The sequence below is a fragment of the Lonchura striata genome, chromosome 3 (assembly GCF_046129695.1).
Source record: "Lonchura striata isolate bLonStr1 chromosome 3, bLonStr1.mat, whole genome shotgun sequence".
NCBI classification, from domain to species: Eukaryota; Metazoa; Chordata; class Aves; order Passeriformes; family Estrildidae; genus Lonchura; species Lonchura striata.
Window position 1 is genome coordinate 3,403,330 of NC_134605.1, and position 26,018 is coordinate 3,429,347.

The window sequence follows — 26,018 nt, forward strand, 5'->3', positions numbered from 1 at the left end:
ATGTAGATATGATAACTTTAAGAAAAAACAGCTCTTTACCTGGTTTAAATGGTTGGGTTTACAGTGGTACTGCTTTGACCTTTAGAATTAGAAAGTTTATGTATTGCTTTGAAAATCCTGTTTTATTTATATCCCTAGTCTTTTTGAGTACAAACAAAAAGCTTTTATCTAAGAGTAGCTCAGTAATGTAAATTGCTGACTGTAGGCTATTTAGAATAAGTTATTCATGTTCTGACAGTAACCATTGCTTGTCGTGCTCAGAAGTGTTGGCCCTGCTGTCTGGGGTGTTTATCAAGTGTATTTTATTACCTTTGTCAGCCTTGTTAAAAGGTTATGTGATTACTATTCATGATAATTACAACAGACGTAATTACTGAAAATTCTTGGTAGATGTTGCAGTGGTTATAGCTTTTTTATAATTGAATGAGTGTAATAACTAATTTGTTTGTATGGATTTAAAGACTTTATCACCATATTTATATTGCCTGACAAGTATATGGTGACTTTCTTTAATGAGTTGATTTTCCTTATATAGGAATAATTTGGAGTAGTTTAATTTAAAAATGTTTCATTTAAAAGATTTAATTAAAAATGAAATGAAGTGTTTCTGAGCAATACAAATTGTTCTGATGTGGTGAATAGAGCTGTGATAGACTTCCTTCATGTTTTTCTTTAATCTTTTGAAATTTATTTTGTTCTAACATTCCAGTTAGCAACACTAGGAATTACAGTAATGCATTGAAAAGTGTGCTTACTTGTCTTTGTTGAAATCTTGAGATGCAGGTAGAGATAAGTTTCTGTAGCTGCCATGGATGAATTTGGAGCTAATCTGCAAAGACCAAAAAAAATAGCTGCAGGTGGCAAATGGGGAAATGTTTGGAGCAACTGCACAGAATTCTTTCTTTGTGCAATGGTGTTATATGAAAGTTATGTAACGAGGTGAACAACTGCTTGATCAGGACAGGAGGGACAAATCCTGAGCCTTCTGTTGGCCTGACCTCAGTTTGGGGGAAGGTCATGGAGTTGGGTCACCTTGAGCCCAGTCACACAACATGGAAAGAGCAACCAGGGGAATCAGGCCCCGTCAGCATGGGCTTAGGAAAGGTGGATCCTGCTTGAACAACATCATCTCTTTCTAGGAGAGGATGACCTGGTTTGTGGGTGAGGAAAAGGCTGTGAATATTGTTTACCTGGACATTAGGAAAGCCTTTGACGCTGTCTCCCACAGCATTCTCTTGGTGGAACTGTCTCTTCATGGCTTGCACAGGTGCATTGTTTCAGAAAAATATGTGGATGGCTGAACCAAGAGAAATGGTGGAGTTAAATCCAGTTGGCAGCCGGTCACCAGTGGTGTTCCCCAGGGCTCAGTATGTGGGCTAGTCCTTTTTAATGTCTTTGTGGATGATCTGGACGAGGGGAACAAGAGCACCCTCAGCCAGGTTACAGATGGCACTAAGGTGTGTGGGTGTGTTGATCTGCTGGAGGGTAGGAAGGCTCTGCAGAGGGATCTGGCCAGGCTGGATCCATGGGCTGGAGCCAGTGGCATTGGGTTCAATAACCCAGTTGTTGTGTGCCCTTGGCTCACAGCACCAGGCAGCACCACAGCCTGGAGCAAAATGTGAAATGTGTCCCCAGAAAAGCACCTGGGGGTGCTGGGTGACAGCAGCTAAACATGAGTGAGCATATGCCCAGGTAACCAAGAAAGCCAGTGGCACCTGGCCTGAGTTTGGATTACTCACAGCATCCAGAAGAATCTGGTATAATGGTACTGTCATTTCTCTGAGTAGCAATCTTCCATTCTTTATTGTATCATTCTGTGTTAATTCTTTCCTGTGTATTAGCTTGCTTTGAAAGCTGTTGCAAATTGGTTCAAAAATTGGTTAATTCTTTCAGCAGTAGTGTGGCCAGCAGGATCAGGGAAGTGATTCTTCCCCTGTGCTTGGCACTGGTGGGGCCATACCTCGAGTGCTGTGTTCAGTTCTGGTCCCCTCATTGCAAAAAGAGCCCTGAGGTGCTGGAGTGAGTGCAGAGAGGGACAGTGAGAGCTGGAGAAGTAGGACCACAAGTGAGGGAGGAGTGGCTGAGGGAGCTGTGGTTGTTAACCCTGGAAAAGGGAGGCTCAGGGGTACCCTCACTTTCTCCAGCTACCTGAAAGGAGGCTGTAGCCATGTGGGGCTCAGTTTTCTCTCAGGTAAAAAGCTATAGGAATAAAGGAAATGGCCTCAAGTTGCATCAGGAGATGTTTAGATTGGATATTAGAAAAAATTCCTTAATGGAAAGGGTTATCAAGCACTGGAAAAAGCTGCCCAGATAAATGATTGATTCACCATCTCTAGAGATGTTTAAAAGACTTATAAATGTGGCCCTTCAGAGGGATGTGGTTCAGTAGGGGCTTGGCAGTGCTGGGTTAACAGTTGGACGTGATGATCTTTTCCAACCTAAATGATTTTATACCCAGCACTCTCCCTGTCTGTAATGCCTGTGCAAGCATCTTCTCACTTGTGTGCAGATGACAATGAAGTGGGTAGTTGCTGAGTTGCAGCAAACTTTGCTCTGGTTCTCTCCTGAAGCCTGCTGCTCTGCCTCCTCCTCTGCATGCCATCCTCTGGAGGGGATTTTTGCCTTAACATGCCTACCTGTGCCATGGGAAAGGAGCTGTCCTGTTATAGCTAAGGGAACAATCTGTGTCAGTAAACTTCGTAGGATTAAAGCACTTTATGAAACTATTTAAAGGTAGACAGTTTTTTAAACTAATTATCCCAGACTTTCCTTTTGTCTTACAGTGTAAATAAGAATTTTGTAAATGTGTAAATAAGTGTATTGAGGGAGAAGTACTGTAAAAATGGCAATTATTGCAGGAGCATCAGTGCTCTTCTAAATGCTTAAGTATTAAACTTCACAAAGAATTACACAGATACTTAGTACTTCTTTGAGAATGCATTTATCAAGAAATTTGGAAGAGATGTAATTTTCTTCAAAATTTGTTTTCTTTCATAGGTACAAGAACTGACCAAAGAGTGGACTAACAAATGGAATGAAACTCAAGATATTCTGAAAGTAAGGCAAATAAATAATTTTTCCTCTTGGCATTTGACCGAGTATTTTCCTTACAAAAAACCAAACTTTTCTAAGTAATCTTCTTTGGCTCGGCTCCTTGTGTTATTTACCATAGTGACCCCACACTGCAAAACAGTTTCTCTCTAACAAATCTTTAAATTGTTGAATGGTTTTATTGAATTACAAATGCAGAAAGCCTGGGCCAGGGACAAATGGATCCCTCATATCCTTGGTATTTCTGTGGTATCACAAGGCCTGTGAATAATCACTTCTTATCTCACATTGGGTATCTCAGTGGATGCAGTGCATAGTAGATATGGATTTTCCATTGTCCTGGTGAAATTTTATATTGGTATTTGGTGCATTAAGGTGGCTGGCTGAGGTTATATTTTAATGGGCTAGTTGATGATTCCATGCATTTGTACAAGCACATATGTGCATGCACACATATGCAGAGTAATAATTCCCACAAGTTGTTTTTTAACATGTTAACTAATATTTTTGTTGCCAGCTGTTTTAACTGTTCTGTTAAATAAAAAATTTGAAAATTAGGCTTAAGCTTTCAGGATTTGCTGAACATAGCTTGTTTGTAGTGCAATTCAAGCAAGCATTTAGAAGTAATTCTTTAATTCTCCATATCGCTGATCTCAAACTTGATTTTTCTTATATCACTTTTTGGTTTCTTAAATTTTTTCTTCAAGTCCACCACTTTCATCTGACTTCCACATGAGTTGAATGGCTCTGTGAAGAATGTATAGCACAGAGAATGGAGCAGGGTTGGTAACTACTTACCAGTTGGCTTGACAGAATGGACTGTTTAATGTCTGTCTAGACAGTGAACTGGGAATTATCAATTTCATACTCATCAGAGATGTTTTGGCTACATCTTTATGTTATTTTGGTTTTTTTTTGAAGCATCTATACATACATAAAACATTGTTAATTCTCTCTTTATTCACGTGTAGATTTGGAAGTCCATTGTCACATGCAGCATTTGTGAATTTTGGTCAATTGTGGAAGTGAACATTATGTTGCAGATGGGAAGTTTTGAAAGCTCTATGTTGGAAATGCACTGATTCATGCACATAAAATATAGAATCAATGGAGGTGTTAACTGAACAATACATATAAACAAGGGAAAGCTGCATTTGTTAAATATGTGAGTCTAAAGAACTTAAACACAGAAGCTGTAATTTCTGATTTTCTAGTACTGACCTTTCTTAGCATGATTCTTGCAGCTTCGGTATGAACTGCACTCTCATAGGATGATATTTGAGTGTATGAATATGCCTTATATTCCACTTCTGGGTTAAAGTTAGTTGATTAAACTTTGTCACCCAAACACCTGAAAATCTGCAAAAGATTTCTTAGTTGTACTGTTCTATTTTACACTATTTCACTAAAGTGATCCATATTTTTATTCACTTCTTGTTTAATGATTCATGAAATCACTGACAGCATATGAGTGGGAAAGAGCTTTTTGGAAGTTTGCCAGGCTGAGTCACCAGAAAGCAGATTTTAAACTTCAGAGAGCAGTGGTGCTTTTTGTTATGGATTATCTGTGAGTTCACTGGGGTTTTTGTTTTGTCATTTACGTCCCTCCCTTGCACACAGACACTGTACACATTGTAATTTGTAAAAACAGATTGGCTTGGCACTATGAGAAGTGAGACTGTCTTTGTATGTCCACATCACTGAGGTCACATCTGCTACTTTCCCCATGCCATAATTCAGTAACTTTCAGGAAATTTTTCATTAAGGTACTTAGAACTTCATGTTTGTGTTATATTTAAAACCTTCTTTCCTGGCTTTGCTATCCAGAGATAGTTGGTGCCTTCCAATTCCTGATCTGCAAAAGGCTTGGAGAATTAAAAACCATTTGCTTTTTAGTTTCTAACTCTTTTTGTTCTAAATCTTTTAGGCATATGCCTACAAGATGCAAGTACACTTATTTGTAGCTGAATGGGATTCCCTACTTTATTCTATGTAGTTAGGCTTTTTTGTACTAAGTTCTAAATATTAAAGTTCACATGATTTTGAATTGATCTCACAGGCTGATGGGAAAATCTGTTCATGTTTAAATCCAAAATAATTGAGAGGATTTTGCATATGCCTTGTAAAATACAAGTAAGAATCACAGGGCATGCTGGTGTCTTCCACTAGATCAACAGATAATTGCTGGAAAAAGTTACCTGGCTTTCAATGAATACAGTGCTTTCATCAGGCAAAGATGCCTGACAAATAAATGGTGTTTTGCAAGGGAGAGGTTTCTCAATTTTTTTTACCCTTGTCAGTTATTTTTGACCTTGTTTAAAATTAGACCAGCAGCATCTAAATGCTACCTTGAAAACAATTCATAGAGAATGGAAAATACTCTCCATCTAGAAAGTACTAAGGAACAGAAAAATCCATGTGAAGGCAGGTTTTTGATAAAAAGTATTTGACAGCTTAAAATTCAATTTTTTTAGTCAGCACTGTACCATATGTGCATCTGACATGTGCATCCCAGTGTTCTTCTTTATTTCTGTTGGTGGCTTTTCTCCCCTTTGACATTTGTGCATAGTTAACCTGAAGTTACTTTTTTCCATCTGAGTATGTTGAACTATCCTATCTGCAAATGTTGTGAGTTTTGGATTTGGCATAGTGTGCAGTGGCTGAATGCAACTATCAGCTCTGAACATCTTGTACAATCTTTCATCCTGTTGATGATAGATTGGACATATCTTGGGCTGCTGGTGGTAGCACTGATAGTGAGTTCTTTTTCCTTTGTGCTTTTGGAAGAGTCCTTTTGGAGGGTGACTGTGGGTGGCTTCCTCTGGAGTCTGAATTGTTGTCAACTCACACCTAAAGCCCAAATCTTCTCATCTTCTGCATTCCAAGCTTAGGACACTGCATTCATCAGGGCTTAAATTTGTGCTGATTCCATATGAAGGATTCTTTGTTGTGTAGCGTGGCAGGTTCTTGGTGTTGATCTGCCTGAAGTGCCAATGTTGTATCTAGTAGTGATGTTTGTTTTCATCCTTGATCTTCTCACTGTAATGCAAACTGACAGTCTAACCTTACTTAGAATGACTGTCACCTGTCCTTGTTTTTAATAAAAGCAAATTTATTTGAATGCTTAATAAATTTAATAAATATGTGGATGATGCTTCACCATTGGGTGAAATACTGCATCAGAACCCAAAGTGATAGTGTTTGGTTTAAAGTCCACAGGCTTTGGGTTATTTCTTTAAATATCACCAAAGGATTGCACCTTAAAGAACTGTGTTGCTTTACATTGCTTCTCTGTCTTCAGATGTCTTGCAACCTCAGCACTTAACTGAAGCATTTAGCTTTCATCCAAGCTCATTGGATTTTTGTGTGATTTTTTTTTTGCCTTCTTCTAATGTTCTTTCATATACATTCCCAAAAAGAAGAGGAGGAGGGAGGAAATCCTGTTTGCTTTTTTCCTTAGTTTAGTCCTTTTTGTACTGTTCTGCTAAAGATCAATCGTGGGATCTAAGATGTTAGGGTAACCTATCCAACTTTTGATTTTTTTCTCTCAACTGGTAATTTAATGAATTGGTACGAAACTTCTTTTGATGTGGCTGCTTTGTTTGACTGTATATGTTGTCATTCTCCTAGAGATCTTTTTTATTTAATGTCACCTTTTTTTGTCATGCTTTGTGCGTTTCAATTTTTTTCTCTAACCTTTAGCAGCTTATAGAAGAATCTTTTTAAAATGTGTGCTCCTTTATATAATTCTCTGCTGGATTTTCCTCCCAACTTTCTTTTAAAATTCTTTCCCATTTTCTGTTTGTGTAGAAATTGGTATGACTTTGAGCTGTTGGCTTTTTATTGTATGTCATTTATAGCTAGTGTAAAGGTATTTAAATGCTCTTTCAAAATTATTTTCAGTTTGAAGGAGATTTAAAGTTCCCTTTTATTTGCTTATCCTGTTGTTTGATTCTGACCATGTCATTAGCTTTGTGTGTTGGTGGTCAGCCAATATCAGAGGATGTAGAGGGATCTATCATCAGAGTCTATTAAAGAAGGGATTTTTTTGTGCGTGTGTTTAATTTGTGTGATCAATAGTTTAACTAATCACTACTTCAGCTGGCTTTATCCTGTTGGATTTAGTGACACCACCTCACTTGCATCAATAATTCTGCTGCAGCACTTTCCCACATGCTTTGCAGATATGTTACTGAACACTGTTGAAGATTTATTTGATTATTCTTTTTCTTTTTTTGTGCTGTTTGGTTGACTACTGCTTAATAGTGCATATTTATGTCTTAACAATGGTTGTTAATACATGAGGAAGAAAACTCTAGATAAACTGCTTATCTTCAAGCATTAACATCTACTGTTTGTTTATATCATGCCTTTTTTTGGGGAAAAGGATATAGCCTTGACTTACCATGATGAATAAATACAGATTAATACAAATTTTGGTGGCATAATCATCTAAGCAGGGGAATTTTCTTTCTTTGGGAACCTTGACTATATGCAGCAAAGACACTAGGAGACACTATATGCAGCAAAGACTATATGCAGCAAAGACACAGAGCAGCTGTGTTGCTCATTATGAGGTATAGATTAGGGTGACACAAGCAAATATATTTTATTTTAACAATTTGCTTTCCATGGTGGCTTGCATCCCATAGTGAGCTCTGTCAAGAGCAGTTTGTTGTGTTCTATATAAATGTCGCATTTGTCTACATTTATTTTCATAGCCAGCTAATCTTGAAACCACATTTGCTGAATGGTATTAAAACACTATTGTCTGAGTTTTTCTGCCTGAACTGCTGGGCATACATCACAATTTTGCTCTTTTATGCCTTGTTGTTACTACCTATTAACTGTGACCCACTTGTCTGGTTTTCCTCTTCTCATTTGTGTTCTACTCCAGTATGTTGCCCTTTGATGAGCATTATTTTCCCTTTATTCTTTCATATTGCTTTAACAAGCTCAGTCCTCAGGTGAGAAGTGCTCTCAATTAGCACCTTCTGCTTTCACCTAAAATGCCAGTGGCTCCTTCCACTTTTGATGGCAGCAGGGGAAAGGAGTTATAGAGCCTCTTGTGCTCCTAAAAAACAAACTCTAGGACTTCTAAAAAGTAAATAGACTTTATTCCTGCCCTTAAGAAGTGCATGTGAATTTTCAAGATCTCTGCACACATACCTGTGGAGAACAGGTTCTAAAATTGGCTGTATTTACAGGTCAGATGAAGAAAATGGTGTTATAAGACTGATGTGTATTTGCAGCTTTGGCATATGTATTTATTTGTATGTTTGGCAGGAATTTCTAAGGCTTTTTTTATTTCAGTAAATAAAATTACTGAAATTAAATGTCAGTAGATTTCAGTAAATTAAGTAAAATATTTCAGTAAATAAAAGTAAATAAATAAGGCTTTTTTTATTTCAGCAAATTTCTAATTTGGCAGGAATTTGACAGGAATGTTTCTAAGGCTTTTTCTACTTCAGTAAGTGAATAATTTTTGTAAACTTGTTAGACATATTGGTGTTGCTTATACTGTCTGTTGTTGGCAGTGTTTGAAGCATATCTGTCTATTTCTAAAGGGAGAATTTCATCTCTACTTCAACTTGAACAAACCTTATTTAATATTTTATAACTTTTTTTCATATGTTTGTATCAGAAAACCCTTATTGCATGTTTCCAGTTTTTGTTTCCTTTCTAAAAGCTATGTCACCTGCTTGAATTTTTAAGATGTTTAAAAATCTCTGCAAAATTAACACAGGATTACACAGCAATGGAGCTGGCAGAAAGAATTTAAGTCAGATGTTGCTGCTGAATTTGTTTTCTGTTGGAAAGGTTCATAGAATAGAGTAGCAGCTCTGTTCCTAGGGATATTAGCTTTCTTAACAATTATTTTTCCACCAGCAATTAGGTAATACATGAATTTGTATGAAAAAGAAAAATGCCTTATTAATGTATTATGTAGTCTCCTATTAACGTATTATGTTTGATAGAATTGCTTTCAGCTGGCTTGTGAGTGCTGTGCAGAGGAAGAGATATTATGAAAGTTTCAAGAGGGCTGATGTTAATTATTCTTGTTTATCTTGGTCAGTAATCACTCAATTAATGAAAATAGCATCTTTTCTTAGAGAAGCCTGTTTGACTGTGGTTTTGATTTCTTGCACTAGATGTCACTGCAGATACAGTAATCAAATTCTTCTGCATGCTTAATTTGGATTTAATTCAGATATTTGAAGGGAAAATGATTTGCAGTATCTTGAATTTCATTGCTGTTTTCATCCACTAAAATAAGTTTATGAGAATGCCAAAACATTGCTTTAGGAGCAAGTCCTGAAGAACCTGAGTAACTGTTCTGACAAAATCACTTCTAAATAACAATTCACAGTTGTAATGCACTGCAAAGTGATTATGTACATTAAGATTTATTGCAATTATTTTTCAGTGCATTTTTCAACCTTCTTTTTCAACTGACAGTATATCTAGAATGCTTGAGAAATTTAGCTGGCGCCTTTAAAATACATTTATTTTCTTAAATTTATATCCTTGATATTTTAAGAGATGTAAAAGATCAGTTTCTGAGAGAGGCAGTATCTTTTATTTTCTCAGGTAATGCAGTGGAGAAGGCAAACAGGATTTTGGGCACAAAGGTCCTTCACCAGGTCACTTCTGCTAATTACTTTCACTGGATATTGCAGTTGAAACACCAGTGGCAATGATATGCAGTTCTTATTTATAACTGCTTCTTCTAACATTTTTCTCTTGATTAATCACTTCTGTAGATTTATAATTGAGCTTCAGTACATGAAAATTTAATAAGTTTGGTTTTCTTCATCATTTTTAAGAAAGTTCTCTGACAAGGGAGTGTTTACTGTTCTTGGTCCTTTTACATTATCTACCCACAGCTGAGCAATGATGAGTAATATCAAATTTAGCTCTCAGTAGTATTAGGATTTGTTTTATTATACCTAGCCTTGTGCATTATATATTTATATCCCAAGTGTAGCAGTTACAAGCAGTGGTTGTACTTCATACATGATCTAGTCTGGTCAGAAGATTTCTCCTTTGGAATTTGGGTTTGGACAGAGATTATCCAAATATGATTTGTTTTACCTTAAAGAAACATTGTATTTTCATACCTCATGACTAAACAGATATCATTATTAAGTGATGATTATTACTAGGTAAGTTTGTCTGTCTCAGCCTTGGCTTGCTGTTGTCAGAGCATGAAAAAAATGCTGAACTGGGAACTGGTGCTACTTATCTACTGTAGCTGTTTTCCTATTAGAAGCAGTATTGAAAGGGTCCCAGCCACCTGAGGAATGCTCAGTGCAGCAATCAAAAGTAGATTTCAAAAGGAATAATTGTCTGCTTTCAAGTCTTTCTGCCACCTGTGTTCATCTGATGAAGAAATCTCCTTTTTCTCTTGCAGATGCTATAGCTGCTTGTGATGCCTTTGTGGTGGACTGACCACTTTTAACTTTCAGTTTCTGCTAGAACGTTGTGATCAAGAGATGCCTACGGCTACTGATTGTTTTTTGTTTCAATTTTAAACTGTTTTTTTCACTTTTCACCAGCTAAGCCATAACAGAAGCACAACTGGGGATTATAGTTGTGCTTCTCACTCCTTCCAAGTGTGGCCCTGCATTTATAGATTATTCAGGCCATGCTTAGCTTAATGGATCACTAGAGCTTGTAGGTGGTTTTCAAATGAAAGGGAGCCAGAATGGGTTGCTTTTGAAATCCTTTCTACAGTTCAGATGCCACTTGTTCAACAATTCCTCCTGGGCATTTGTTCTGCTTTCCTATTAATTATCTTTTACCAGGAAGGTGGTCTAAATTGAAATAAGTGGAAGCTCCTGAAAGAAGAAGAAATATATCCTAAAAACTGTTTCTCCCAAAGGATCAGCAGAGAAGTATTAAGAGAGAGAAAAAATGTAAATTTCTCTTTGGATTTGGCTATGGGATGGAAAAGAAGCATTCTAACATCAACAGTTTAGATGAACCCCAGATTTATATCTGCCTCACAAACAAGCTGTTACTAATGACAACGTGATATGAAATGCTGGAACCATTTTATTCTGCTGATGGTTTTAGTAGTATATTTAGGAGTTTATTGCTGTGTGATTCTGATACCTTTGAGTGCATGCTACTTTTGTGCATTTGACTTTGCATCTTAAATGGCAGCTGCCCATTAGCCTTGGCTCACAGTCTTAAGCACAGGTGGCAGCACAGACTGTGGCTGTGGCACATGTCAGGAATGTCCATATAACTGACTATTCCTCTGCAAAAGTCTTCACTGTTGTGTTGCTAGTCCTGAAGTCTGTTTTTAATCCTTGGTGGTTGTTGCTTGCTGGTATGCATAGTCCTTCTTCCTCCTCCAGTTCTGTTCAATAGCACAGGTTGCATGTTGATCCACAGGAAGGAATCCACAAATTTAAATTAATTTCTTTAGATTAATCTCTATAGAATTAGAGATGAATATTACCTAGGTAAACAGTAAACAGAACTCTAGATAAGTGAAACACTTAATTCTCCCATTGCCCTAGAAACATGCAAAAAAATATCAAAATAGCTTTTAAAATTAATAAATGTAGTTGCTATGAGCCTAGGGTTTTTTTACCTCTCTATAATTCCCTGATTCATTTATCATCCAGCTTTAGCAACAAATGAGGTAGAAGTCCTGTAGATAATAGTCCACTGCTTTCTTGATTCATTCCCAGAATAAAGTCTATGAAATAAATTATTTACAGGTCCTGTAGAAAATATGTTAGCATGTAATTAAAGGCTGTTTTGTAAGGCATATGGAAGAAGAGATGAATGAAAATAGCTTGTCTCTTTGTCTTCCAGCCAGGCCTTTTCCCCTTTTTAGCTAACAGCATGAAGAATACTGAGGGTGGAGGAGCTGTCTCCTAGCCAGGAGGCATAATGGCAAGAAAAGGCTTGTTCTCTGCCCCAAAAGTCAATAAATCTGCTATATGCTATATGCAGATTTATTATTTTTTACTTGCCCTTTGTGGCTGGTGTGTCCTCAATGTGCCCACACAGGAGACTCTGAAGCCTCCTTCACTTGGGACAAACCAAATTTGCTCTGGGTGCCTTATTTCATGAAACAGAAGTAGCTTTCCCTCAGATCAGGCTAGTGGGGGCAGGAACCAGCCTCCAGCAGATACTGCAGCATGGAAAATAGAAGCTTTGATGGGTTAAGTTTTATAAGCCACTGGAAAACAGGATTTTAGATACTAGTGTCCAGAAAGCCAAAATAAGAACCTCTGCTTACAATTAGCCAAATCCTGCAGCTCTATTCAGGGGATTTTTCTCAGATGTCAGAAGTAGCTCTCTCTGTAAAAAAAAAAAAAGTCTGAAGTGTTAAGGAGCAGGCATTTCAGCTTAAGTTGGTTGTTGGCATTCCAGGAATGAAGGCCAAATTTCTTGAAAAATAAGTTTGGTTGTGCTAAGGCTTCTTATATAAATCCTTGCAGGACATTAAATGTAGAGGTGCTTTGGGGTGCCACTGTAATAGTAGGGTTTTTGTGTATTAGTAGCCAGCTGTATGTCAGCAGTGAGCATGTGGCAATCTGTTCCAAGAGGGAAAGAGAAACAATGAAAAATGAAGAGGCTAAGCTGACCTCATGAGACTAAGAACTGCTCCTGTAATTTCCTTATTCTTTACATCACTCATTTTCCATAATTTTAGCTTCAGTGTCTTAGCAGTTGCTCATTTAAGCAGTTTTACATTCTGCAGTGGCCTTTTTGACTGGTGTTCATTGCAGAGAGCTATTGATGGGCTGCTGCAGGAGCACCTGCATTTTCACAGTAAGCTGCTCACAGCAAAACTGCAGTTTTCTGATCTTGCTTTTTGCAGATTCTTTAATTGGCATCTCTTGCTTGATGAGGGTGCTATGATCTAATGCTCTGGGAAATGGAAGAAAACCGCTTAGGAAGCTTCTGCAGTGGTGGTTTTCTTTGTAGTTTTGGATAGTGGAAGTTTCTTTGTCTCAGAAGAATGAAATGTCTTGCCTCTGCTAAACTTTTTGTTTTAAATGCACTGAAACCAGTACAGCCAATAGTACAGTGTTAATACTTGTTCCATTGTCTAGAAGGAGAAGACCCAGTAAGACTTTGTGCCTCACCCAACATCTATATGCACAAGGAAATCCATATCCCCTTTCATGGATGGCTATATAAATAATTTATTGCCTATAAAGGAAGAACATTATTTTTAATTTTCAAAAATGTTTTGTTGAAATCCCGGGATAGACCCAAACATAACTTTGGCATGTGCACAAGTTCTAGAGCATCCACCTCCACTGATGGTGTGTTCCATATCCTCTCCTCTCTTAGCATTGCCTCCCAAATAGCATGTACTGAAGCTAGTGATTCAAAGTTTCAGTGGTTTTGAAGCTAGTGATTCAAAATTTTTTTTGATATCCAGAAGCCATGTCTGTGTCAAACTGAAATAAAACATGGGGTATAAATTTGATATTGTATATGCAGCTTTATAAAAAACTAAAGTTTTTTAAACAGACACCCAGTAAGATGAGGAGCAGCTTCACTGATAAAATACAGAGCAAAAGAGCTTTTCCTACTTTAATGTGTAGGCTGTCACTTCAGTGAGAATCTCAGACATTTCAGAGTTGTTTTTTTGGAACACTTCTTTTTTTTAACCCTGGAATTGTTGGTCAGAATTAGACACTATTGAATTTTTTTCAGCTGTTAGTGTTTTGATCTGTAAACAGCTGATCTGTTTATCATAAGTCTTTTTAAGGGAGCCAGTCTATAGAACAAGAAGGGTGTTCATGTAACCAGTTTTCATCAAAAACATAGCAAGCTAAATACTCAGTTGTGCTTATTCCTTCACCTTTTAAGGAAATATTACTGGTGAGCCCAAACCAGATTTCCATCTCTTGAAATACTTTTTTTTTACTCCTCTTCTATCTCTTGTTCCTCTTGTCCTCATGAAATGTTTTCTCATACTTTGAAGTAAAATGTCCTTGTTCCTCTTTTAGTTCTTTAAGCAATATTATGCATAGAGAAATCTTTTTCCGTTTTCAACCTTCTTATCAGTAGCTGGCATTTCTAGTGTTTCTTGGCATCCAGTATTTTCTTATATTGGGAGGTTACTATGTATATGCTAGTTGTCTAGAGAACTATTGATGAAGTGTCTGTCTTCTGATGGCAATGCAGCATTCAAAAGTAAGGGCTGGGTCTGTTCCATCTCTTCAGCCTTTGGTAGTTTAAACCCTCAGTGCAAGCATGAAAAGCTCTTGTCCACAAAAATCAGATGCACTACCTGGTGTGCAACAAACCAGTAATTGCACACTAGAGACATGGAACATTTATTTCAGAGTTGAACAACCCTGGTGGTATTCCACAAATCAAGCACAGCAGCTGTCAGAACTTGTTGCTATTTATTATACATTTTAACAAACAAAGGAATTAGTGTACATTGGCTACAAGTCACCTAGTTCTCCTATTAATTGGTATTCCCTCTTCTGTTGGTTAATGATTGTCTCTCTTCCCATGTGAACTGGTCTGTATGCTCAGGCTTTCTCTTCTTTTGGGTCTGTGGATTTCTAGGGTTGGTGATTGTGATCTGCCCCTGCCAAATCAGCTTTTACCCAGTCGAAGCTGATTTCAGCACAGTTGGTGAGTTGGTTTATTTTCTTTCTTATCTTGGAATTTCTGCCATATGTCCTTGTGACCCATAAATTTTGCATTCTCTGGGCCCACTATAAGTGGTACATCCCTGTTCCCAAGGTTTGATAACTTCCTCCTAGGTCTGAGATCACTGAAGCATGTCCAGCCCTAAACCTTAACTAGGCAATTTTACCAGTGAGAACTTTGTTTTTCTAACACCTGGACACCACTTGTGTGCTGCTCTCTGATTTACAGGTGGAATTTCCCTTCTTGTTGATTAGACATGAAAGTGTAACAAAGATTTAACATTAAAGGACACGCTTTCTTGCGAAAATTTTACACATTCCACATTTTGCAACACTCTGAACATGCCTCTGTTTCCAGATATTTTTTCTGACTCTTGCAGGTTTTCCCAGTTGGTCCATAGAAAGATTACTTTATTATGCAGGATTTTTTCTTCTGGTATACTTACATATTTTTCCCTCTGAGTATGAAAATGTTACTGAGATAGAGTATACTGAACCCTGACAAACTAATGTAACTTAATATCCTTCTCTTTCCAGTACAATCTTCCCAGAAGGACATAAAAATATTTTCTCAGCTGTGATTATCATCCAGTAAGAATCTTGTTAAAGAGAGTGCAGATTCAGTTTTATTTGTTAGAGGGTAATGGGCTAGTGTTTCAGGTTATCCCTGTTTTAGGTACTGAAGTATCAGTTAGTGCTTGAAGATATTTTAGGTGTCTATGTGTATTGTTCTGTGGGACACTTGCTTTTTTCTTTTCCCAAGCACAAGTTCCTCCTCTGTTAAAGAAGTCTCATTGTTTTGCAGGAACTTTTTCAGCGAAAGACTTGTGGTTTCAGGCAGCTTCTGGTCTAGTAATAGTTCATCCATGAATATCATTTCTATGTCTGCAATTTTTGCCCTTATGCAAATACAGAAAACATAATTAGAAAACTAATCAATCCACAACAGACCAGACAAGGACTTAATCATCATCAAAATGTCAACTTCTGTAGAACTTTTTGTTGAATACTCACATATAATTTCTTTCAAAGTCGTATTTGCAACATTTAGACTAACTGTGGCTGAAGGATTTGTTCTGAATATGTTTAATTCTATTATCAGAAATTCTCCATGGTACATGTCTGTTAAAAAGTATCTTCTTGAAGAGCTATTGCTCTAAACCCTTAACTGTCAAAGGTTGTAAGTTTATTTTTATTTTCAACTGTTTTTTCATTGCCCCTTGTTGATCTTATTTTGTTGCTGTGTTCACAGAGCATAAGGAAACAAATCTGGGATGGGTTATACTTCAAAACATCAAGAACAGCATTTCAACTTCTTTGTAGCAATCCAAAGATGCTCAGACCTTTGATTATCTGAAGAAGCAGTTTGATGCTATAAGGAGTGAAATTGGTTTATTATCTGCCCTTGGAAGCTTCTTGGCATTCTCCTTCATTTGCATTCCTGAGCTCAGGCTCAGTATCAGATTTGTACTTTTGACTAGATAATGGCATGGTCAGCACAAGGATTTGACAAGGTGGTGGATGGAGCTCTGAGCAACTTGGTCTAGTTGAAGGTGTCCTGTGACACCTTCAACCCAAATGCTTCTGTGATTCTATGATAGCAAGCCTAAAAAGCTGCTGATGTGACTCATGAAAATAACATATTTGAATCTTCTGAAAGCGTTGATTTGTGTCTTGGTTTTATCAAGAAGAATTTCTGGTCAAGGGAAACAATTCAAAATCTCATCTTCCTGGCATCATCCAAAGTTTGGTTGCTCTAAGGAACAAGATAAGCTATCCAGAAACTTTAAAAAACCCAGTCAGGATACCCAATTGTGCATTGTGTTTTGCATGAAGGAATGGCATGTCCATAGTTGTCTGGGTTGTTTGCATTTTTGTTGTTGTTGTTTTTTTGTTTTTTGTTTGGTTTTTTTTTGTTTGCTTGTGTTTTGTTTGTGTTGCTTTTCTGTTTGTTTTTTTTTTTTTTTCCCCAATGGGATCCACCTGTCATTTGTGCTTCTGTGATGACAGCTTTCTGATGAGAACTGAGCAAACCAGACTTTGAAATATTGATATGCCAGTTGATCTGCAGAATTTGTTAATTTGCTAGTTAATGTGCTGCAGGGATACTCTGAATTTTGGGGAAAACAGTAAATCTTACACTCAGGCAGACTGCCACATAACCAAGAATTATCTGTGTGACAGAAAAGCATATAGTTTCAGTTTTCTGGTGTTCATTTGAGTTGTTAATTGGCCCTTAATAAGAAAGCACAGCTCCATTTGTCTTTTTGGTTAAGTATCTCAACTTTGCAAGGAAAGATTTTCCCACTGAGAAGTGCAACTGATAATGTGATAAGTGTGAAGTCATGCTTTTGAGCAGCTAAAATGTAGATGTTTGAAGTGCCCAGCTGGTTTACAGTAGTCTGCCTGCCATTTGTCTCTGTTAACAGTCTTTAATTACATGATCACCTTGTTGTCTCTATTTCTTCTTTCTATTCTTTCTATTCTTCATTCTATTATTTCTTTCTCTGGTTTTAATCAGTGGAGAGATGGCTGCAAAACCCAGCAATGACTTGTGGAAGGAAGGAAGTTGTGGTCTGATGGACCTTGATAGGTTCCAGAGTTACAGTCATAGACAGGGAACACAACAGAAAGGCAAAGGAAAATTTTAAGGTTAAGTTTTCTTTTAACCCATGGAAATTGTATCTTACTGTATCCCTAACCTAGGGAAATTTGAGTGTTTCCTCCTGAGGAATTTCCTTTTGGCCATTTTCCTTTCAGGTTGCTGGTCTCTTAAGACCTGAATCGATTAGCTGAATTTAGACAGTCATTAATACTCTTAATTGAAATATGCCTGGGAGAGAATTTGGTTATATTTGGTTTTATGTTTAAATCTCTGTAGTTTTGTCTAAGTATAAGCTACTTTGCACAGTAAATCTATTAATAAAATAACATATTTAAATGTTAAATGCCATAGATTGCTTTTGGCAAAGCAATATCAAAGTTTGTCCTGGTTTCAAGAAATAGCTTTTGTTTTGCAGTGATGTTGTTGATCTTAATACACCTGTCACCTTGTTTTCATTGGGAAAGGATGTATTGTACATGTTAAATTCAAGGTTACTTCTGTCACATACTTCTGTCCTTTTTGGCAGCATTTTTGAAAGATTTTTCATGTGCTCCTGATAGTTTATGATAATGAAGCATTTAAGTGAATATTTCAAACATCTACTCTGCTTTTTGTTCAAATGGTTAGATTTAGACCCATTGTGAGGTCTTCTATAATTTCTGCAATTATGAAACTTGGTGTACTGTATGCCTCAAAGGCTTAGGAATGAAAGAGGGAATTTGTTGTCCATCTGTTATGGCTGCTGTTATTCACTTGCCAATCATTCTAAGTTGTTAAAAAGTGCTCTGTTTTACACCATATCAGTGCATTAATCCTTTATTTTGAGGTCATTTACATAGTGGAATGAATCACCTCCAGCAGATCTATAGTTTTGAGGTGCAGTAGTACCTGGCAGGAGTCACTGAGAATTCAGGTGAGAGACAAGGCTGCCGTGATACACAGCATTTGCATAGTCACATTTTCAAATCTCAGTAAGGTTTTAAAAATAACATAAAGCTTTTCCACTGAGGAAATAAAATTTGCCACATTTCTTACAGTATACAAATACAGCAAATGCCATACCTCCTTTGGAGAACACTACTTCTTCTGTTACTGTTTTATATTAGCTAACAAAAAGTATTTTCCTGAAGGCTTTTGTCAGAATGCAAAAAAAGGCTATCCAAGTTAAGGTTCAGATCATTTACCAAAATGCAATTGTCAGTGGTTGCTTCTTGAGCTTTGAGTAGATTACTTTGAATTTTTCCCCTAAAAGTAGAGCAGGTTTGCATCTTTCAAGGAAGCCTTATTTTTCTGTTAGTAGTTGGCAAAGCTGTTCTAGTTCCCTTTCATTGACTCAATGGGCCCTAATTTTTAAAAATACTCATATGTGGCAACAACTGCAATCTGCCAAGAATGCCATAATGTATTGTAGTCTAGATTACATAGCACAGTGCAAGGGATTCCTCCCTTCTGAATTTTTCAGTTCACTTTTTGCTGAACATACCAAAAAAATGATGGGAACTTCATCCTTCAGTCAATATTTGGGATGCCTGGCTTGGCTATGAAATATGATTTCAGTATTCTTGTTTTTTATTAGATATGATAATTCTTTTGGCCTTGATATTAGGGACTGATGCCAGATTATAGATATCTCTATATAGATTGCTTTTATTTAATTTATTTTTAAAGGACACTTTGCTTTGATTCATATGGTGCCTATTTTCTGTGACTATATTTCTGGATTTCTACTCTTGTCATCTTGCCTTTCCCCCTTATTTAGCGTTTATCCTCTTTTTCAACCTACCTTTTTAAGGAGTGCTGTGATCTTGTTTGGCATCTGTATGTGTGATTTGTTATTGTGTATGATTAAATTGAGGTCATTGTATTGCAGTTACAGCTGAAGCTTTTGGTGTCCTCTTGTATTGTCCTTTAAAGCAGTTTAATTACTGCACTGGGACGTTGCAAGTTAGAATGACTTGTTCATTTTCATTTTGTTATTAAAATTGTGAAATGAACTGTAGTTTCATTACATGTAATATAAGGATGGGTTATATAAAACATGGACATTTCCTGTCTGTCTTCTGGCTTTCAATCATTTCACTAGAAATGATTGAATTTAGAGAATTCAAGCCAATTCAAGCCATTGACTGTGTATAATTATACAGTTTTTATATCTGCACTTTTATATGCTTATCTTGTGTAATATTAATGATAGAATTGGAGTATATTTTTTAGATTAAATCTATTTTTCTGGAATTGGAATAAAGGGAAGACATTTTCATAAGAAAAGTTCAGTTTCCCCAGCTGAGTTTACCTCCTTTACAAAAGAATAATAACAAAAATCCTAGTCACTGTATGATGGAAACCAGTTGCTAATACTATTTGTACCAGCTTAATGCACCAATTATTTTATGCTTTGGGTACATAAAATCAAACTGATAGTTTGTAAAGGGCACTCTATCCTGTCTTTTTGTAATATCCTCAAATGTTTGCCTTGAAATCAAATGGAATATATTTTTTATGATTTCTGACCTTTTAATAGGCCTTTAATTTGCATTAAAAGCGTCACATAAGTGACAGCTTGTATTTTCTTTAACTGACCTAGCAAAACCTAGCACATAATGTCTAGGAAAAAAGGTAAAGTGATCATACCTTCATCAATTTCCAGAAAAGTAATTATAAACTCTGTTCTCAAAATAAAATGAATGGAAAATAATTTGCTATTTATTACCCTGTGGAAATAAGCATTTAAAGCTAAATGCAAATGATAAATTCAAAAATGTTGCTCTGACTTAAGTTTATTATGCTGAAGTGAATTGTGGAAGGACTCTAAAACTTGGCTGATACTGTCTTCTGAACAGCTTATATTTGCTGGACTAGTAAGGAAAATTTGATTTGCTTTTCTTGAGAAGACTTCTTTGAAATGATGGGGTTTTTTTCTGCCATGTCTTTCAAAATCATAGTCATAATTCTCTTTGGTTTAAAATAGTAGTTTCCTATGTAATGGATATTTGTCATGTTGTCTGTAACTTTGTCTTGAGCTGGCTGATCCTGGTTTGTCTGCTCAATGTGTGCTGGATCTAGTTCTATTTCACAGTGATCCCTGCTGGAAACAGTGGGGGACTGGTTCTTGTGTTGGTGGATGTTGATGGGGCATTTGACCCTGGGATGCATAGGAAATTATTTCCTTATTTATGTAGTGTGGAAGTAAGGATTTAAATATAATAAAAACGCTTATACCAAGGGTGTGATGGAAGCAGTGGTACTGGGAGGGGAGAGAAGCTGTAGGGGTTTTGGGGAGGTGGTCCTGGAGCACATTTTTGGGCTTAATCATGTTTAATGGTTTCTTTAAATGTATTAACTGATGAAGTTAGCTGGTATTAAAGGTAATTTTTCTGGCAGAGCATCTGAGAGAGGATTGGGTGAGTCTAAGGATAACAGGAGAGTCATTCATGGTAAATTGTTTGCAATGTGAAGGACTTAATACACTGTGGAAGAGGAGGAGAATGACCTGAGACTTTACTGTCATGAGATGCTACATCTGCATGAAGGACACATAAATCTGGAAGGATCAGATAGATATTGTATACAGTGAGTGGAAAAGAGGCGTGTACATGATGGTGCTGGCAAAATTTTATACAGCCTGGGAATACACTATGGAAGTCAGCAAAGAAGAAGACCTTGAGAAGTGGAGTGCTAAACCCTGGGATATGGTGAGCCTGGTCATGTCCTAAGGGGAAATGCTTGGAGTTTGGCATAGTATAACCACAGTACAGAGAATAAATACCACTGCTGCCAGTGTCAGTGAATAAAGGCTGCAGAAGGAAAATTACTATTTCGGCTGAATGTCAATAGTGTTGCAAAGTGCATGAGTATAAACTGGCTATTACCAAGGTCAGACCAAATATTTGAAATAATTTTGCATTATATAATGGATGAGAGTCTGAGTGCAATCTATAAAATTACTTGTTACGGGGTTTGGGCACAGCACTTGTGACACAGGAGGTCACTTTTCAGTTGTTTCTCCTCACATAGGAGAAATGTTGCTGGCATTTCAGGCAGAAGTAAAATTCTTGAGGTTTTCCTTTAATTACAAAACCAATCAAATCAGCATTCTTATGTTTTTGAGGATTACTGGCAGCTTTACTAATTTTTTTTTCTACACTTACCTCTTAATACTGTGAGTGCAACTTCAGTAGTTGGCTGTCATCTTTATAAATATAATAATTAGCATGCAATGCAGTTGAAAATTCTGAGAAATAGTCATTCTGTTTATGTAGCATTTTGAGAAGAATAATATGTAGAATTATTCTAATAATTTATATTGTATAAACAGAAACAGAAGTCTGTCTGCAGTATATTCCTCTTATATCCTGCAATTTTTAATCCATTCAAAGCCTGCATTAGGACTATACCACCCAAATGATGGGAATAAGTTCCTTGTAGGTGAGTTATGGTTTATTCAGCTGCACTCAGTTTTGGAGTATAAACAGGGCAAGCAGATAGCATTCCTTCTCCAGAAAACACTGCATGCATTCTGTGTCTGTGATTCTTCAAGTTAGGGAACCCCAGGCAATAGATATCCTGTGTCTTTGTCCACAAGTACTTTTCCTTTTCTCATCTTTTTTCCAGGTAATTTCTTTCAGCCATGTAAATTATTGGTTTCTGCAGTGTCCTTGTATATAACAACACGGGGTTGCTCTTTGGTTTTGAACTCTTGACAATCAATTTTCTTTTCTACTTAAGAAGTACTATTTACTTTTCTACATATAAGAAACATCAAGTGAGCACTGTTTGTTTGGGAATTTCCCCACTCGGGTTTTTTGGACATTCACCACAGTCCTGCCCACGCTCTTATCTCATTTTCTCTTTTTGTGGAAGGTTTAACTCTGGAAATTCAAGCAGTTTAGCCTGCTTAGATCACACATGTCTGAACTGGGTTTGAAGTGGGTTTGCCTATATATCCTTTGCTGTAATCCAGCAGTTGTGCCCTCAGCTTCCTGTATTTGTCCAGAACCTCTGCAATGGAACTGTGATTTTTAAGTCACCTAATCTTCTATAATCCTCGAATGGTGAATATACAAATTTCTGACTTCAGCGAGAGAAGTTTTGAATTTTCACTCATGCTGATTATGGCATGACCAGCTGAGGCTGCTTCACCCTATTTCCTCTCTCTGTTTCCATAGTCTCTTTAATACCACATATCTGCTGGGTTTGGAAATTTTTTTCAGGAACATTTGAATTCTGAACACTGGAATATATATTTTTTTTTAAGCATGAAACATTTGTTTCCAGTGATTTAAAGGAAATGCAAAGTGAATTGAATGCATAACTGGAGGAAGATCAATTAAGAATTAAGGACTTAGCTTGTGTGCAGTTTACATCTATACATTTTATAGAGGACTTAATGTTAGTGCTGGGCCATTGAGGAAGGTCAGACATTTTTGTGAACTTGGGATATAATAGCATATTTTCAATAAAATCAAATGCACACAAAGTACCTACTAGCATAAGAATTTTATCATACGTAGTCAGGTTAAATATTAATGCCAAGACTTTTGCCATTGCATGTTTTTGCACATAATTTTTTGATTTGATATTATGTGGGTTTTTTCCATAATTTAAATGTAGAAATATGAACATCACGCTGGCTAAGTAAATTGTCATGTTTTACTGCAAGTGTCTGTACAGTGTATTCTCAGGACTGTGTGCCAGCAGCTATCTGTTTTATATTTGAATAAAGGAATTGCATTTTTGCATTGGAAAGTTTGACAAATATTGAACTCCCCTGAGAGGTTCTGTTCACTGCAGTGCACTAATTACATCTTTAATATGTGATGGGACAATTGCAGCATAATGTTTTCCTCTACTATTAGATTGGTAAAGGAGTGTTAGAAATGCCTTTTGGACTTACTTTCCTTTTTAATTTAATTCAGTATCTTATTGGCCAAAAAAAGTAAAGCTGTGTGCATTCAAAGAGATCCATTTAAAGACATCCTGTGTGTCACAGCAATGGTCTTGATAATGGGTAGTTGTATATGATGATGATGATGAACTTTTCAGCCCAAGTGAGTACTTCAGTCATGGATTTGTTCTTAAACTACCAGGTCATATCTGTTTAGTGGTGTCACTGTGTCAGTTAATACAGTAAACTTACTATATCAGTACAGAAGAAATAAGTTTTCACAAAAGTTTTTATATCTCTCTGTATAAATGTAAATGAATTTACTGTATCAGGCTAGTTCTGATAGCTGAGTCAGAGCTGAATTCAAAGAGATGAGAATTTAAATGTACTCTATAATCCCTTTATTTTAACTTTGACTTAAAGACGTGTTTTTTTTTTTTATTCTGTCTCAGAGTTACTTTCTGAGTCTCTGCTCTTCAAGTGAGTCCATTTGATCTAACAGCTCCCAAAGAAGAAAATCTTTTTCTACTCCTACCACAGTGGCCACTTGTACCAACCAAAGTGCTCCTTTGTGGGTAATAACTTGACTTGCTTTATTTTCCCCAGCTTGTGAACACATCTTAAATACTGAGGGAGTATGTGTATACTTTTCTGTTCAAAGATAATTCAAGCTAAGAAGATGTGGGTACATTCAGCTTTTTTCAACTGCATCTTGAGATTTTCATAAATTTTCTGAATTAGTAATTTTTAATAGGGAGAGTGACCTTTCATGCACTTGTAATTTGAGTTATGGATTCACCACTTAAAATTATGTAACACAAATGGAAGTGAATCAAATAGTGGTTTAAACCTAATAATTTCTCTGCCCTGTAACAGCTTAGAGACCTTCAATTTATTTCAAAAGAGGTCTGTCCCTCTTCAAAAACATTCTTCCTATGCTGTCGAGGATGAAAGAGGGACAGTTTGACTACTTATTTTGGCTCTTTTCCTTCTCTCACTGTTAGAGAACAGAGTAATGAAGATTTATTGTTGGTGATGTTTCTGTGATTTCATTTTGGGGCAGAATTGCACAGTTTGGCTTTTGGAGGCATCCTTGCAGAAGCTTTTGAATTTGGAATTAAATTTTAAACCAAGCGATTAAAGTGCAGGAGTTATTCCAGGTATCTGATTAAGATTCAGGTTGCTTTAGTAAATTGTATCTGAAGATAAGAGCTTATTTACAGCCTGTATTAAGCTAAAAAATATAATAGTTAATCACAGCTACTGTCTGCTGCATTTTTTATAAAATTTCCATTAACAGGATGCATTCTGTGCGTGAACGGTAGTCATTTACAAAATGTAACTCTAGAAACTCAATTAATTTGTGTTCTTTAATTTTAGATCTGAATAAAAAAGCAATCCATCTGTTTTAAATCACAATTATACATGATTAATTTCTTGTTATAATAAGAATGTGTTGAATATTGAAAGACTGGAAAATAAAGAATCATATTGTTTCTTTATTCTTAATTATTTGTGAGCTATTTTTCTCACCCAGTGATAATTTTTTTGTCTCCTGGGATGTTTTATTTTTTTCCTCTGTCAGAAACATTGGCAAATGCTTTGTTGTGCTGTGGAAAAAGTATTCAGCTTTTAATATTTTATCAATTCCATTGGGCTGAAGGTGCTTGCAGTAACCAGTCACCAGTCCTCAGGGTTTTGTCTTCATCCTTGTCATGTGGGAACATTATAAATTATGTATAATAGCAGATGCTACCCAGTAAATACCTAATATGTCATATGTATTTTTGGCTGAAATTACTTTTTCACTTGAACAATTAATTAAGCTGTATTTTTTAGGTTTATGATGTAACTCTTTTGTAATATGAATGAATATCTGGGTGTATTGTAAATGTCTGAGCTGCACATGAATCACAGCTTATTTTTTCTTTCTGAATGCTGGAGAACTTTTTAACTCATCTGTGACCAGAGTAGCATTTCCCAGTTTTATTTTGCAGAATCTTACATCTTGTATCATCATCTCATCTTGCCCAGATGTATCCATACTTGAAATTTTTAGACAGCATCAATATTGACGACAGTTTCTTTCTGCAGGGAAATGAGATTTTACATTTGCTTTCTTCTTTAGACTTGCAAGTTGCTGTACTTGGGAAAATACATATAGCAATCTATGCATTGTTTTTTCTAACAAACAGTATGGTGTCTTTTTGGCTCTGGAGAAGGCATGTGATGACATGGAAAAGGAGCAGTCATACAGCTGTCACAAAACTTATTTTCCATTTTTATTACCACCAGGAGAAAAGTGTGCTCCTTGAAATACACAGGAATACTTGCTGACATTGCCTCTGCTTCATAGATTGTCAGAGCTCAGCCCTTTTACACAGAAAAACACATTTGTCCTGAAAGACTGTGTGTGTGTGGAGACATTCACAATTTCTATTTTTATAATCTTCCAGGCCTAGGAGCCAATAGGATTCTGTTTCAACTTGAAAATTGAACTTTTTAAATACTAAAACTTATTTCAAAGCTATAATTAATTTTTTTAATGCATAGACTGTTGTGTACTTCACCATACATTACTTTGTCCAAGGCTAAAATCTCCCACTTGAAGTCCTGCTGAATGATGATTCAACCTGTACCATGTGGCCCAAAGGAATTTTGAAGAATTGAAATTATGTGCTGTGAATATTTCTTATATTTATTTACTACTGGCAGTGTTTCTCTTCCATTGCATGGTATTTCAACTGCTTAGTTTTACTGACTTGTCAGGAGTCTGAGGTTTTTATTGTGCAATGTTCAGCTTATTGAAAGGACTTCTGAAAAGTTTTCA

At 36.4% G+C, this 26,018-nt stretch overlaps 1 protein-coding gene across 4 annotated transcripts in view; it reads left to right on the top strand.

Moving 5' to 3' along the window:
• The window catches only part of KIF16B (kinesin family member 16B), a 137,866-nt gene that overhangs the window by 35,049 nt on the left and 76,799 nt on the right, over positions 1-26,018 (top strand). For all 4 annotated transcript variants that reach the window (XM_031504221.2, XM_077781849.1, XM_077781850.1 and 1 more), the window contains one exon: positions 2,998-3,057. In XM_031504221.2, the coding sequence (XP_031360081.2) occupies positions 2,998-3,057 (60 nt within the window). The remainder of the gene's footprint in view (positions 1-2,997; positions 3,058-26,018) is intronic.